Source organism: Saccostrea cucullata, unplaced genomic scaffold, assembly GCF_032062105.1.
Source record: "Saccostrea cucullata isolate Sc308-1 unplaced genomic scaffold, CSIRO_AGI_Scuc_v1 ctg212, whole genome shotgun sequence".
NCBI lineage: Eukaryota > Metazoa > Mollusca > Bivalvia > Ostreida > Ostreidae > Saccostrea > Saccostrea cuccullata.
Genome location: NW_026928197.1, coordinates 222072 through 237602, shown reverse-complemented (window position 1 = coordinate 237602; position 15531 = coordinate 222072). Strand labels below are relative to the sequence as shown.

At 32.8% G+C, this 15531-nt stretch overlaps 1 protein-coding gene across 2 annotated transcripts; it reads right to left on the bottom strand.

The window, feature by feature from the left end:
* Window positions 1–2583: 2583 nt before the first annotated feature.
* Window positions 2584–14484, bottom strand: LOC134276749 (octopamine receptor-like). 2 transcript variants are annotated; one of them, XM_062759034.1, is made up of 4 exons: window positions 14405–14484; window positions 9910–10115; window positions 5806–6335; window positions 2584–3868 (listed from the first exon to the last, which is right to left on the bottom strand). In XM_062759034.1, exons 3-4 carry the CDS (start codon window positions 6245–6247, stop codon window positions 3246–3248), a joined length of 1065 nt encoding a protein of 354 aa, XP_062615018.1. In that variant the 5' UTR covers window positions 6248–6335; window positions 9910–10115; window positions 14405–14484; the 3' UTR covers window positions 2584–3245. The 2 variants fall into 2 exon arrangements, with proteins under 2 accessions (XP_062615018.1, XP_062615016.1); XM_062759032.1 differs by lacking the exon at window positions 14405–14484 and adding an exon at window positions 11142–11231.
* Between the last annotated feature and the right edge of the window lie 1047 nt (window positions 14485–15531).

Genomic DNA, 15531 nt, shown 5'->3' with positions numbered 1-15531 from the left:
CCGCCCATATCTTCATTCCAATTTGATGAATTTCCATTTTCCTCACACTGTGCAATCTCACACGTCGTCTTTTTGACACAAAAATTGTATTATGCTACTGAATGTTTGGTTATACAGGTTCACTGTATGTATACTTTTCGATATAGATGCGGATGGCGGGTTGTTGGATCGATCTGTGAATGCTAAAGACTGTCATTTCAATTAACATATTTGAATTTAATAATTTAGTTTAATAATATTACGCGAAATATGTGACATTAAAATAATTTGCCACAGGGAATTTTTCCGATGGTGCTGGTTTGCCCGGGGTGTCGCGCTCGATCGAAATCGAGTTTGCTAATACCTTTATGTAGTGATTTGTGTTGAGTGCATAGAGTCCAAAGAGTATAGTAAGTTTGGCACTTATTTGAAAAGTTGAAGAAGCAGAGAATCAAAATAATACATATTTCCGGTTATTTTTAACATATGTTGTCAAACCTGCATTAGAGATGCATTGAAAAAGTATCCAAATACCAAATTCTATTTTTAGCTTTTATCAAAAACAAGAGGCGCAGACCGTCAATACATTCGGAAAAAAATTGTTTTCAAAGGGTTACTTGGGTCTTGAATTATAAATATGTATGTACCTACATTTTTATGTATCTACATTTATGTGTACATGTATATGTAAAAAGTAATAATCAGTGTTCTGAGAAGCCCGGGGCATAATGCCCGGTAGGTGCAACGTTCATTTCAGAATAAGCCATGTAAAGAAGTATATGGTGCTGACGCCAATACAGAGCCTGCATACCTGTCCTTCTTTACATCACCTAAGTCACTCAGGTGACCTCACCTATTGCTGTTCTCGTCCAGTATCAGTGTCAGTTAACATCGGAACATTTTCAGCTTCTTCTCAGGAACAACAATTTCAACCAATACAGCATCTCCTGTATGGGTGAAGGGGAACACATATTGCGAATTTCATGGGTCTTTGCCATCCTTGGGCCTTAATTTTAAAATAAGGATTTCGCTTAAACCATCAAGATTAGTGCTTATATTTTTTAAAAAGTCTTCATCAATCAGTCAAACTGTTTGCAGGCTTGTTATAAGTATTGAGTCCTCTACCTGCATTTTGAAATTTGCCCAGGACCAGGTTCGTGTTCTAGTTTGGAACTATAGTGACATAGTAAAAACGCATTTAATTCTTGAAATTTTTTTCTCCTCCCCATGTTTATAGAACAGATGAATTAGACTCGTGGTTATGATAATCAGGATCATGAAACAGACTTCGACTTTTAGTCAAAATTTTATCTAGAAAATGTTTACACAAGTTGTTGAATGAAACTCTCAATTTGCAAATGACAGCAGATTGAAGACACAAAATTAGATATGATCCCGGGGCCTGGTGTTAGAAGGGGCTCTTTTGATTACAAAAGGGGGGGTGAATATCGAATGATTTTTTTTTTTGTTTCTTTGAAAATTTTCTTTTCTGTTGATTACCGATATATACGTACACAGTAGTGAATTATATCTTTAAAAAATTCTGCTTGGGTATTTAGCAAACATTCTATTTATATAATATCACAGTTATGGTGAGCAAGGATACCTTTTTCAAAAAGCTTGTTGCCCATAGCTCAGCCTCTATAGTCAGGTCTTTTGGTGTTTTGACAGGGCTCTTTGTAATGTATAATAAAGATGCATTATTATTCTGAACACCATCTCTGTTCCAAGGTATTTAGCAAGCGTACTAAATGCATGGTTATGATGAGCAAGGGTGCCTGTGAATTTCTTGGCCACTCGGGCAGGGTTTCTATTGTTCAGGGTGGAACTCATCTTTGCTAGCCAAGGGTTTCTGATACGCTACTCTCCTCATAAACCCAAGGGATTAGGAGGAGAGAAGCGTATCAGAAACCCGCTAGCGAAGATGGGTGGAACTAAGTCGCATCTATTTTTAGTAGTATTATTTGGAAAATAATCTCTCCAAAATTTTTATGATACCCGAATGATCTTTTATAGATCCAGTGAACTTCTTGTTGATGATAAACCACTTACAATGTGAATAATACAATAAAATGTTAAGAAACATGTTGTAAATTTCATTAAAATAAAACAAATACAGTTAATTCTCGATAAACCGCCACCTTTTGTAATTTAGAAATCATGGCGGTATAACGAATTTGGCGATGAATTGAATTTTCTGGAAAACCAGAAGTAGAGTTACCGTTCTTAGAAATACCATTTAGCGTTTCTATTCTTGTTATTACATGTACATGTATATAAAACATATTTCTGATTGAAAATACTTCAAGTAATTTTTTTTAATGTACAAATTCGCTATAAAACAATATGTGCAGTTATGAAAAAAAGACAGGTACATGAGTGTGCATTCAAATCTGCAGTTTTGCTATTGAAAAAAAAACATGCTGGGTCGATCGCCGTGATATATTGCTGATAGTAAGTAAAATGAATTCTTGAACAAACGTATTGTTTATGGCAACATTGTTAATTAAACATTCACAATTTATACCGTATAATTATTTTTTCAGCAAACTTTGCATTGTTTTAAGCAAAGATAATCTAAATAATATAGTTATCGCCTTATCGGCGTACTTTAACAACGACCGCTTTCGTGGCAAAGCCGTGACTAAATGAATTTTATTAAACAGAAAACAAAATTATTATAACAGTTCTTGTTAAAATTCTTGTTTATTTAGTTCTTGTTTAATTACTTAATTGCATGTACCTTGTCTGCCTTAGCATGCTCTACAACAGGGATAGTGTCAACTAGTTAACCGCGCTTCACTGACCACACGCACCTGTGGCGGTATATCGAGATAATTTACACTTAAAAATGGACGTTTGTTTTGAAAACAGGGTGGCGGATGGCGGTATGCGAATTTGGCATTATAAAGAGAATTTTATATAGCAGGAAAAACGTTCTTGGGAAATCATGGCGGTATAGCGAAAATGGCGATGAATCGAATGGCGATAATTCGAGAATTGACTGTATATACTTTACAACCATGTAGTTATCACACGAGTTTAAACGAAAACACTTGGCATAAGAGATAAATAAATGCACATATTTAAATTCTTTTGATTGACAGTTTTCAGTTCCTTGACAAACTCTTCTTTACACCAGGACTGAATCAAGAGTACAACAGACTATTCAAATAATGACACTCACTTCAAGTTCCTGTGTTACAGTTAGAGTCAATATCTTATCGTACATAGATGTATATCATTAATACATGTATAAATAAAGATTAATTTTTGATCACCAGTTCTTCTCCCGCCGAGAGTTTTGAGTCACTCGTTGGATTTCGGGGAATTCCGGAAGGTTCGTCGGAATTACTCGCTATTCCCGTGGATTCTTCTATTTGCACACCCATCCATCCACAATACAACTGTTTGAATCCGTTCCTAAAGGCGCGATTCATAACTCCGTAAATAATTGGATTGGCACCGCTATTGGCATATCCCACAAGAATGGTGAACATGTGAAATCCTCTAGGAGCAAATCCAGGGGCGTATATAGACAATAACATACTTATACAGTACGGGCACCAACAAATGACGAAAACGATGACGACCACAAGCAAAATGCTCGCTAGGCGGAGTTCTCTGGCCTGTGCGTCTTTTTTCTTGCTTTTCGTAGTGGTGAAATATTTAGTGTTTCTATTGGATTTCTTAGCACTGCAAAATATTAGAATATTGCACACTGTCATAACAGTAAATGGTCCTCCAAAGCAGCAGCTGATCATAAAGATGGCGTAGGATGGCGCCAATGTCCAGTCGCAGAAGCAGAAGGATTGTACCGGAATGTATGCGTAAGCCGCCCAACCAAACAGGGGAGGTAATGATATCACGAAAGCTAACGAATAAACTCCTGAAAATAGAGAACAAAAGCATTAGAAGGACGTTGAATTTTCGATGATAACGAACAATATGATATTATTGCGAAAAAATACCTCGAATTACCACAAGTAATATTTTTATTTATCACAAGGGTCAAATAAAATGTCTTTGTGAAACACTGATGCCCCGATTGACAGATTAGTAGCGAGGGTTGAAGTTTCTGAAATGCAAGTCAAATTCCAAGGTCTAGGAGTCAAAATTGTTGGTATCTAAAGGAAGGTCATGTCACAAGGAATAATCCGTGAAATGTGAAAGTCCTAGCACTAATGAAATATGGAGATAATGAACAGTTTTGAAGATCAAAAGTACAGTAAACAATACAAAATTGAAGCAGAGCAAACAGGGACCTCCAAAACAACAGAGGTGGGATCGGGTGCTATGGAAGAGTGAGCATCCCCTGCCGACCGGACACATCCGCTGTGCGCTCCTTGTCATGATCGGGAAATATCGGAAAAATCCGTCGACATTTCAATGTGTATACATGTATAATGGCTTAACAATAAGTATGAAAAACGTCAGACAACATTTGACTTAATGATAAATTGCATTTGCTGAAAAGGTTATTGTATCGACCATAGAACTTACGAAATGATGACTTTAAAAGAACTAACAGTTCAAAAGATATTGTCAGAGTCATAATTTTTTTAAGTGGTTCAAACGCTTAGGTCAAGGTCAAATATTTGTATATCCATTGAAATGTCTTGTCACGTTCAGTGAATACACATTTGAAGTAATTGAACCAACTATTAAAAGTTATGGTCAAGGGGTTGGGTATATAAAAATGAGCCAATATTCTTTAATATCTTAAAAGAATAAACTCTATCAATAACAAAGATTAAACAATAGACGACTGAGCATATGCTTTCCAATAAGCATATTCTAGATTACATGTCTCATTCCCTCCGACCGCTTAACTAATTTCTCTCAAAATAGTCATCATAATGTATATAAGAGCAGCCCTGCAGCCTTGGATGTCGGACGCCTCGTACATTGTTTGGAACTTATACAAAATTTGTAAGGGATATTTGGAAGTCTTTTGATTTTAAAAGTAGCAAACAATGAAGTAAGTAAGGGGATACATCGAGATCTTCTCTCTGTTTAATCACGTATGATGGATTCACAAAAGGATTTGATAGTATCTGACGGTGAACAATTGTAGGACTGAATTTGTATGGCATATGCGACTGGGGCGTATTAATTTTATTCTATTCGAGTATATTTTGAAAACGTTATACAACATCTGTATTAAGTATGAATATAGGAATTTACTCTATTGTACTTTTTTAATTTTTATCTTTGAATATGAGAAAAACGACCCTTACCCTAAATGTATAAGTAAATTATAAAATGTGATCTTTTGTCTAGATGCATACATATGAGTATATTGTTTTGTTCAGTATTAAAACCACAATGAATTGTTGGGCTCTCTAAGTGGTATTTCTTAAAGGTTTTGAAATTCTGTCTAAAGGATCTGGGGTGAAAGAGAATAAAAATGTCCCAGTGGCCAGTACATGTAAACAATATTACATGTATAATATTGAATATGAAAAAAAAGTTAAAAATGTTTCGACTGTGTTTACATTTTATACTTCTGTTAGAACTAGTCTATGGTTACGTATGTTGTTTTTCCCAGTTCACATTCATGGATTGTAAACAGGCAGAACTGTAAAGATTTGTCAACCGTAATGAATTCCCCACAGTGACATGACTCTGCGGTTCTTATTGTTTCATTCCTCTAACGAAGCTGTCGGGCAACAATTACTTTTTCGCGATATTTCGTCTACAGTTTGCGTATAGGTGTTAATACATCATTAACTTATTGACAGCATTCTATTTATCTTAATTAGTAGATCATCAGGATAATTGATATTTTTTCCTTTGCTTCCTTTTGTGTGTAACTATTCTTACCTATGACCATAAGAACAGCGTTTCTTCTGGTATATATAACTTTGGAATGGAATGGACGGCAAATCATAACATAGCGATTTATGCTGATGTTACACAAGGAAAGGACACTGGAGCATAGAGTCAGCATGTTAATAAATCCAAACACAATACATGATGTATGGTCAAGGGGCCAGTTCCCTTCAAATAGGGTTGCCACGGTCACGGGCATGTTTCCAATAGAAACTAAAATGTCCGCTGCTGCTAATCCAAGAATGAAGAAATTTGTAATCGTTCTTAATTTTTTTGATCTTAGAACAATGAGATAAACTGAAATATTTCCGACGAGAGCCACTAGACATATAATCAGTAGAATCACTCCTTCTATGTAGAGTTCTGTCATGGACGTGGCTCCGTGATCCGCCAAGGTCAGCTGGCTGTATGACGTTTCATTATCCGACGTCATGATGTCAGTTTGAAGAAGAGCAAAATACTTTAAGGTCCTTAAAGTTTAAGGTCGAATATTCCTTTTCTCGTAACGTACATTCCTGGTTCTTTGAAAAGAAAATGAAACAAAAATATAGCAATGATTTTGTAAATATGTACAAATATATGAATTCACCGATACATTTAAAAAGGGGTTAAAGCATATAATATTAATATTGCAATGCATGCACATATTTTGAAATAGCAAAAATACCTGGCACATGCATGTGCATGTTTTTTTTATGAATGAAACCAATTACTATATTCCACGATGGCACCTTATATTACATTCTTAGGACTGAGTCAACGGTTGCTTACAGATGTATTGTGTAAACATTTAAAAGTGTGGTTAAATTTATCCTTTTCTTTGAAATTGACCATAACTTGTTTTCCTGTGACAGTACTTGTCAGTGGTGTTAAGGAAGTGCGTCGTGACTGCAGCCTCGTCCGGCTGTATATCATGTAATTCTCTCATGTTAGGAATGTGTACATGTACATACATACTGGGTATATACCGCAACTGGTGTAATATTGTACGAGAATAAACACATGTATCATAATTAAATGTTCACTGATTATATGTCCTTATGAAGTTTAAATCAGTGATTGAATAAAATTTCAGTAACTTTCATTTGTACGGTAAATTTTATTAAATGTTTAATATTTGTTAAAAAATATTCCTTTAGAATGATAATACTTTTACAGTAGAGATTTATCATTTCATTTTTAACAGATTATAATTTGTATTGAGAATTTTTTTTTATCAACGAGACGTTTATACATGTACATTTGTACATGTATGTCGGGAGTTTGGGGCTGTTCTTATTATCTTGAACTTAAACAAAATCACCAAAGGGAACGGCAGATCAATGAATTAATTGAAATAGAAGTAATTTGTTTTTGCTAACCAAAGGCCTGAATTAATTTGACATTTTCCTAATAAGGAAAAGACTAGGTGAATTAATTTTCTTTTTGTCTAATTATTCTGTATTATAAGGAAATACCAAATAATAATGCTGCTAACGCAGTTTTCACTTTACTTTTATATTAAACAAAAGAATAATTTAATCTCATATGCAGTGTACACAGGTACCTGACGTTACTTATTTTTCTTTAAATAAAAAAAGTATACCCATACCTAATTAGGTATGGGTATATTTTTTTTATTTAAAGAAAAATAAGTAACGTCAGGTGCTTGTGGCAGTGTATAATTCCCCACGACTATTTAATTAAAAATAAACACGTGTATAATCAAAAATAAAGTACATATGGCATTTTATGACGACACAATACATAGTGATTAAATAGAGCAGATACTGGGATTGTTGTTTAAGGTACAACAGTGAAAAATAAGAGTAGCTTTCAAGTCAATTAGATTTTATTGCACGGAGTATCCTGACCTACAAAAACTCTTAATTAGATGTGTTTAATATAAAGATCATAAAGTATTATTACTTGAGGTATTCTTTTATTCAATCATGTACTGCATAAAGCCGTTTTAATCCGCTAAAAGTTATTAATGATTTGAAGGCGAAATGGCCATTCCAGTAAACAAGGATTTCTCTTAACAAAATTTTAATACCGGGCCATGTTAAATCTTTTCGGGGTTCAGTTCTTGACTCGGGTATTTCTGTGTAGATTGATAATGCCGATCATTTAAAGAACCGTAATCCTATTGAGTAAGCCTCGGTTCTCACACACTACTGAGGACGTATCCTCTCTAGAATTCTATACCAAGATGATTATTAATCGAATACTCCCTACGCAGTCTTTATTCCAGTGTTATTTCTTGTTTTCAGCATTAAATTTTGTTCTTGGTAGGTCTGGGGAATATGTTGTTTACAAACTTTTTGTACATGTTCTACTCCATTTTTGTTATTATTAAAAACTTCATTTCAAAACGTTGAATTAAAATTATTTTTAAGTGTTACTAGTGACACGTCCAAAATGAATAAAAAATATATAGTTACGTAGTGCGTAAAGCATATTTTCAATTTATGCAGAAATACCAGGTCAAGAAACAATCCCCTGGTTACGAACCCAGGGTTACATGTACATTAAATTTTTTCGGTACGTAAACCTATATAAATATATTTGGGGGAAAATGTGAATTTAAAATTTATGGGTCAAAGTATATACTTTTGTTCAAGTTGCTGATTCATGGTCTGAAGATTTATGGCAATTTCTTACTTTCATTTGTGATATATATCTTTATATAAACGATGTATGTATCACCTGTTTATATGTTGAAAAAGTTAAAATGTAAAAGCACCTTTTTGAAAAGAGATCCATCCTAAAACTCTTTTTGAAAGATAAAACGTATATGTTTTGTCTTTTGATCAAGTGACTATATTTAGGGGAAAAATGAAACACGCAGAGGTTTCAAAATCACCCTGGATGAAAACGAATCTTTCTTCAAATAGTAGCCTAACAAGTGAACAGAAGTCTCCAGCTCTACTGGTTTTTACATGTACCTCATCAACAAAAGTAAAGAAATATAGCATTTGGCCTTACTTATTACAACAGCAATAAATAATGAATTAATGATCCTTGGTTTAGTTTTAGTCTTTTTCTGAGTCAGGTTCAATTGCAATAGGATAAAAAAAAAAAGTAGATGGAGAATTTAACAAAAAGTCTATTTTTAGTAACCACTTCAACCATGTTCAACCATGTTCATCGAAATCAAAAGCCAAAACAGGAAACTATGTTTTTATATGTGTTGTCTACTTGTCCAAAAAGTAATATCGAGAAGCCCGGTTTTGCAATTTTCCTTTAGTTTTATAAACTATGACAACGACTTCGTCGAACTTGAAAACCAATAAAAAAAATTACCTATTAATATATACCAAATAATGTAGAAATGGAACTTGTCAAAAACTATTGGATGATGAGTATTTTTTTTTTTACAAACAAACAAACGGACAGACAGGGACACCTCACCAAACGCATAAGCTCTTAAAGTCTCTGATCAGTAGAGATAAAAATTGACACCTAAATTCCTTTAATTTATAATGGCAAGGATAAAAAGACGAAAGGGAACTTACTTTTGTTATATTAAGGCAGGCAGAACGACAGATTTTTTTTTCTTGTCACTTTCATTTTTAATAAACATAATACACACTCAATTTCCTTCAAACCAATGAAGATTTGCATAAAAGAAATATGATTTCTCTGTCTTTTTTTGTGTAATCATTCATGGACATTTCGAAGCTTTCATATACCGGTATATCAAGGGAAAAACATGGAAACAGGTTATTTTTACACTTTGGAAACAATAACACATAGATCGTCTCCCATAGAAATCGATTAAGATATGAGAGTGACATTATAAAATGTCCATGTTTTTCTTTTAAATTATTTCTATTACGATATTCTGTTATGACAGGAAGGTCTATTTTGACTGTGAAGTCTTAAATTGAAAGAACACATTCTATCATTATTTGAGGAGGGATCACATGAAGTTGGGGTATTTAATTCCAAATGTAGAATTATCAGACATTAAACTCTTCATTTTTCTGAAGAAATCCGAAACAACTTATTCAAGAGTATCAAATTAACCCCTCTGCAGGTTTAATATATGTATTATACAATAAGGTTTTCTTTTACAATAGTGATATCCAATGCTATAAAACGTAGACTTACCCCATGATCTAGTGGAGGCTAACTCGTCCTGTGACTTCATTTGTGGTGTAACAGTTTTAAACTACTTGTAACAATGAATTAAATTGGACAGAGGAACAATGATCCTGGGTTTTGGCAATCACAGTTGACCGGGTTTGAGGTGGGCTGAATGCAGACTGACTCTGAAAAACCCTACACAATCCCAACGGATACACTGACGTCTGAATCTGTCAGGAGCACAAAAGAAAGTATTACCATAGCGATTTGACAAAATCAAGGTAGCTCTTCGTCACAGTTTGTGACAAGCAAATTTAGGTAAAGTATACAGGTACATTTGCAAACGAAGGCTAATAAGCTTTATCCCAATTAACAACTATATCAATAGGAGAGAAAATCACGTAATGGTCTTTAAATGCAATCTATATGGACTCCTTTATCAATTTGCATATCAACTTAAACTGAACTAATGTTTGCAACTTCAATATAGTTACTAGGTACGTATCCTCACTTAAGACATGTTTATGCCACCGATGTTAAAAAGAATTAATATTGTATGATAATTTGACAATAAATCTTAGGATGTAAACAATATCCCCTTTCTTGGCAACTATTCAGTAGTTTCTGTGCATTTGGTCCTTGTGACCTCGTTAATATTCATTGTCTTAAAATTGTATACCGATTCTTACTTGGTATGCATTTGATGTCAAACTCACAATTTCGGCACTGAAGTAAACAGTCTAATATTCAATTTATTCAATCCATACAGGGTAATTTTACGATTTACCTTTTGAACATATAATATGAGCATCCAATTTCGTCAAAGAAAATACACTCGTACTCGGCGCAAGATAACTCGCTATTGTTAAAGAAAACAGCAGATACATTGACGATGAAACCTACACCCTGAAACATACAGATAACAATCAATTTGGTCAAAGCGTTAAAATTACCAGGTATTTGAGAGGGACACACCTCTACCCAGCTGTTCCAATATGAAGGGTAAAGTTTGTCAAGGATGTGAAAAAATACAGCATAACAAATATGCTACTATTGGCAGAAACAGGTATTAATTCAACATTCTACCGACTTAAGGCATTTGTGAACCTATAAACTTTGTACAAAATGTTTAAGATTTGCATCCTATCTTGAATGCCGTTTATGAAAGATTCCCTTTTCTTTCTCGAAAAATGCGTTTATAAATGTTTATTTTGTAGGTGTTGAAATTGATAACTCAAGAAAAAGCGAATGCTTACCTCCTTAAACTTTGAAGTAAATCCTCCTAATTTTATGAAATATAATGACAGCACATTCCTTTCTAGAGTGCCCTCACCGTGAAATATAAATATGTTTATAAATATGAAAAGAATAAAAACATTGTATCGCTTCGGGCATGGTTTAAGATTTGAACAAAAATTTTGTAAAATTCTCTTTCATAATCTGTCAGCTTTTATTCACTGCATTGTTATGGCGCCTTGGGCCACCTTTTCTGCATAGTTTAATAGTTGATAGGTTATATAGTGCTAGTAAAAGAGTACGAAAAATAGGGTAGATCAGAATGTCTTGTATCGTCCTCAAGTGGAATTAAAAACTGAAAAGGATCAATTTTAATGTTCAAAGAACGCAATTACTCAGACGCTTGTTTGAAGTCACTTCTTATTCTTTCAATGAATTCAAAGATTCAAATAAAGTGTATTTACTCTGTGAAAGAAAAAGAAGAAACTGTGTTATATTGACGATTGGACACCGGAGTTTCTGCTAACAAGAAAGTGGTTATAACAAAAGCGAACACCGATTGAGATCTACCTAAAAAAACAGTGTCTTTTGATGTTATATCGAGTGCGTATATAATGTATTGAAGCACCATTTTATGTTTCTGAATAACATGTTGATCTCTGTGAGATGATGATTTTGGTTTTGTCCGTCAAACTTGAAATACACATGTATTCAGTTATTCTTATAAAATCTATACTTAGTTTGTCACTTTTTTGTTGTTTTTGAATTACTCATTTAACCTTGCACCATGTAGATGCAGATGTATAAAGGTTCATAATATGTAATTAAAGAATTTTATTATAGACTGTACACTATGAGTTTACAAACTAAGTCTATCAAATGTAGAACTGCTGTATGTCTAGCTCGAGCTCGAGTTTTTGAACTCAGCGTTCCATAGACTATAGATATGAAATATCTGTTTAAGATAAAGCTATGATCATGATAGTGATTTCGAAAAAAAATAATTGCTTATTTCTGGTTTCTCTACTTCCTTTAAGAGCAGTTTAGAAAGTAAAATGCATGATGCAATAAAGATTGTAAATATGTTGTTCAAGGTCGTTCGTGTACTCAGTTTAATGGTAGGTATCACACGTTACTCCCCCCTCCCCATTTCTGCTGATTATAACAGAATGTCTTAAAATTTACCCAGACGGCCCTGTGAATTATATACACATATAACGAACAGTATTCAAGAGAGCAAACACCGACCTCTCAATTATCAAAAACGGAATCAGATGCCATGGAGGAGTGAGCATCTCCTACCGACCATCTGAACCCGCCGTGTATTCCTTGTCATTATCGGGAAATAATGAAAAAATCAGATAGTAATGGTTTAACAATAAGTATGAAAAACACCAGTCAGCATTTGAATTAAAGATAGATTGTTGACAAGATCATTGTATCGACTATAGAATTGCAAAATGTTGACTTTAAACGAGAATAGCGATATTCTTGATATATCAACTTGTTTGTCTATAACTTGCATTGTTTAAGAAATTGTTCGCTCTTAGATTATGCTTAATTCAGAAACATAAACCCCATACGCAGGTTATGAAAGTATATTGCTGCATAAGAAAGGGAAGTTGCTATATGAAAAGTTGAAGTCATTACATTTATCTAAAAACTTGGTTGTTAGGTTCCCATTAACGTCTTTTCTCCAGTAAAATTTCCAAAAATGAAACAAAGTGTCAGACTCTGTGATATCTTTTATTTCAAGCTCAATGGGATATATAAAGTTGACGAAGAATGAAAGTCACTATTTTTATTGATAATAACATCGTCGATGCATCTAAATGTCGTGTTGAAGGCCACTACAAAAGTGTTTTTCTCATATGTATACAGTATGAAATTTGGAATAAATACTGCTTCATAACATACAAAATAGATCTACTAATAACGAGATGTTTTTCTTCCTCTGATGAAGTTTTTATAAAAAATAAATGTGTATATATATATATATATATATATATATATATATATATATATATATATATATATATATATATATATATATATATATATATATTTTTTTTATATATCTTGCTATGTACTGTATATAAAATGAAATCCAAGATAAACGAACAAGTTCAGATTAATTTATATAATGACAGTAATTACAGATTTAAATGCTAACTTGCATATTTTTTTTTTAATCCTGGGTTTGATTTTATATACTTAAAATAAATTTTTATAGTGAACAAATGTAATTTGAATGTTCTAATTTCCTTTAAATCACATGAAAATTAAAAAGATGTTACCTTGTCAATTTGGCGTCATAAATAAGGAAAAATTTTAACCTCTTGATTTCTTCATTGTCAATTCACAAAAGAAAGGGAAGATGGTATACTTTCCTTGTTTATGTAACCCAAATATTATTCGATTAAAATAACCTTATTTTTGTTAAAACTGAATAAAAATGGAATAAATGTATGAATATTTTCTTTATCATTTCATACTTATGTTGCCACTTGTCCCTAATTGAAATTTACTGACCTTTGAAGATGAAATATGATTTCGTTAAGATTGAATTTACAACAATTAAAGTTTTTTGTGAGAGAATATAATGATATACAGATTTCAGAGGGTTTTATCATTGAAGAACATTTTGGTGACAGATAATGTAATTACTCTATGTCTATACTATATCTATGGACCAAAAAACTGGGTCCATTTTAACACAGAACTTACGACTTAGACGAATTTAAATATAGAACATTAATTATTTCTGAAAAATTACCCTTCCAATTGTTAAAAATTATCAAAATTTGTATAAAATAGAATGAATGGCATTTTAAAATTGTTGTTATAGTAGTCTAAGGAAGGATATACTGTGGAAGTATAATATTTAGCTTGAGTCATAAATTAGAAATTTTATTAATCCTCTGTGTTTTGTAAATCTGTATAATAGTGATTTAAAGCAACTGTAGTAACACAGTTTAATTACATTTCGAGAAACTTTTATGCTTGAGGTCGATCTCACGGAATGAATTTCCTCACCATGACCATTATTGAGAGGATAAAACAGAAAAAAATAAAGGATTACCAGAGAGGCGAATATATATGAAACATCAAAAGGGCAGAACATTGAACATACATGATATGTATCGATTCCTACTGAAATAAACAAATGCCACATGTTGCTGTTCTTGTAATTGTTTAAAAATTCTTGATACAATATATGGAAAAGAATACTCTTTTGGAAATATTTCTTCATACATGTTCAAACCTAAGTAAACAAACTTACCATGTGCTGTGTTTTGAGACGATTCCTTGCTGACAAAGTCGATATATTTGTGGTTGGAATTTAAATTGAATTTTATCAATGTATGTTTTTGGCGTTGCTTGAGGACAAAGAAGATTTGTTTTAACCTATAAGACTAGATATCGTTTGATTTCATCCGTGAATGTAGGTCATTTAAAGAAATGTTTGGGTAATAAATAACATTTTATGCATGCTTATCCATCAATTGTAAGTTATAAGGTTGACAATAGACGCTCGGAGCGTGAATTTTACTTTTATGCAGTATAATGATACACCTACATATTTTAATGTATAGTGTAATCTCTGTGTTTTGCTAAAAACTTAACATATATAATTTCCATTGATATACATGGAAATAAAAGGTTAAGATAGCAATAAGAAAGCTGGTTGATTTAATCTGAACAAACATTTACTACAAACAGTGAAAGTTTTCAGGTTTACTCCTATTTATAATTATGCAATTTATATAAATTTATTTGCTTTGGATTAAAATCTAGAAAAGACATCGAATAAAGTATTTATTGTATATATCATAGATTGCCACGATATTCTGCGGTAAACCTACTCGTACAGTCATGCTTACTTTTTTTTAAGCGATGAGCTGCAAAGCTCAAAGTAACTAAAGAACTGAATTTTAATGTATATGCAATAATTGTTCAATAAATATCCAAATGTAGTTACCTGAGGGCCCGTTTTACAAAAGAACTTACGACTAGGACTAAAAAAGTACAAGTAGTTTAATTGCAAAAATGTTGCTAAATAAATGATTCTCTGAAAACAGGAAGTATAGGTAAAAAAAAATCTGAATTGTTTTGAAAAGAACAAAAACATAATCAAAGTCACGTAAAATGGAAATAAGTTATTCCTGTAGTTACATTTTTGTCTAAATCGTAAGTTCATTTGTAAAACGGACACCAGACTCTTTAAAATATTGAAGAAACCTTGCTTGGAATGTACTGAAACCTTTTTAATTATAATGATGAAAGTCCACAAAACAGTACAAAATAGGAGTAGGGCAAACACAGACCTCCAAAACATTGGAGGTGGGATAAGGTGCCATGGAGGAATGAGCATCCCCTGCCGACCGGTCACACCCGCCGTGTGCTCCT

Excerpts from the sequence above, each read along its gene's own strand:
- LOC134276749 (XM_062759034.1), bottom strand. The coding sequence starts at position 6,247 with ATGACGTCGGATAATGAAACGTCATACAGCCAGCTGACCTTGGCGGAT. Across the intron at positions 3,869-5,805 it reads CGCTGTTCTTATGGTCATAG|GAGTTTATTCGTTAGCTTTC; the intron begins GTAAGAATAGTT and ends CTCTATTTTCAG.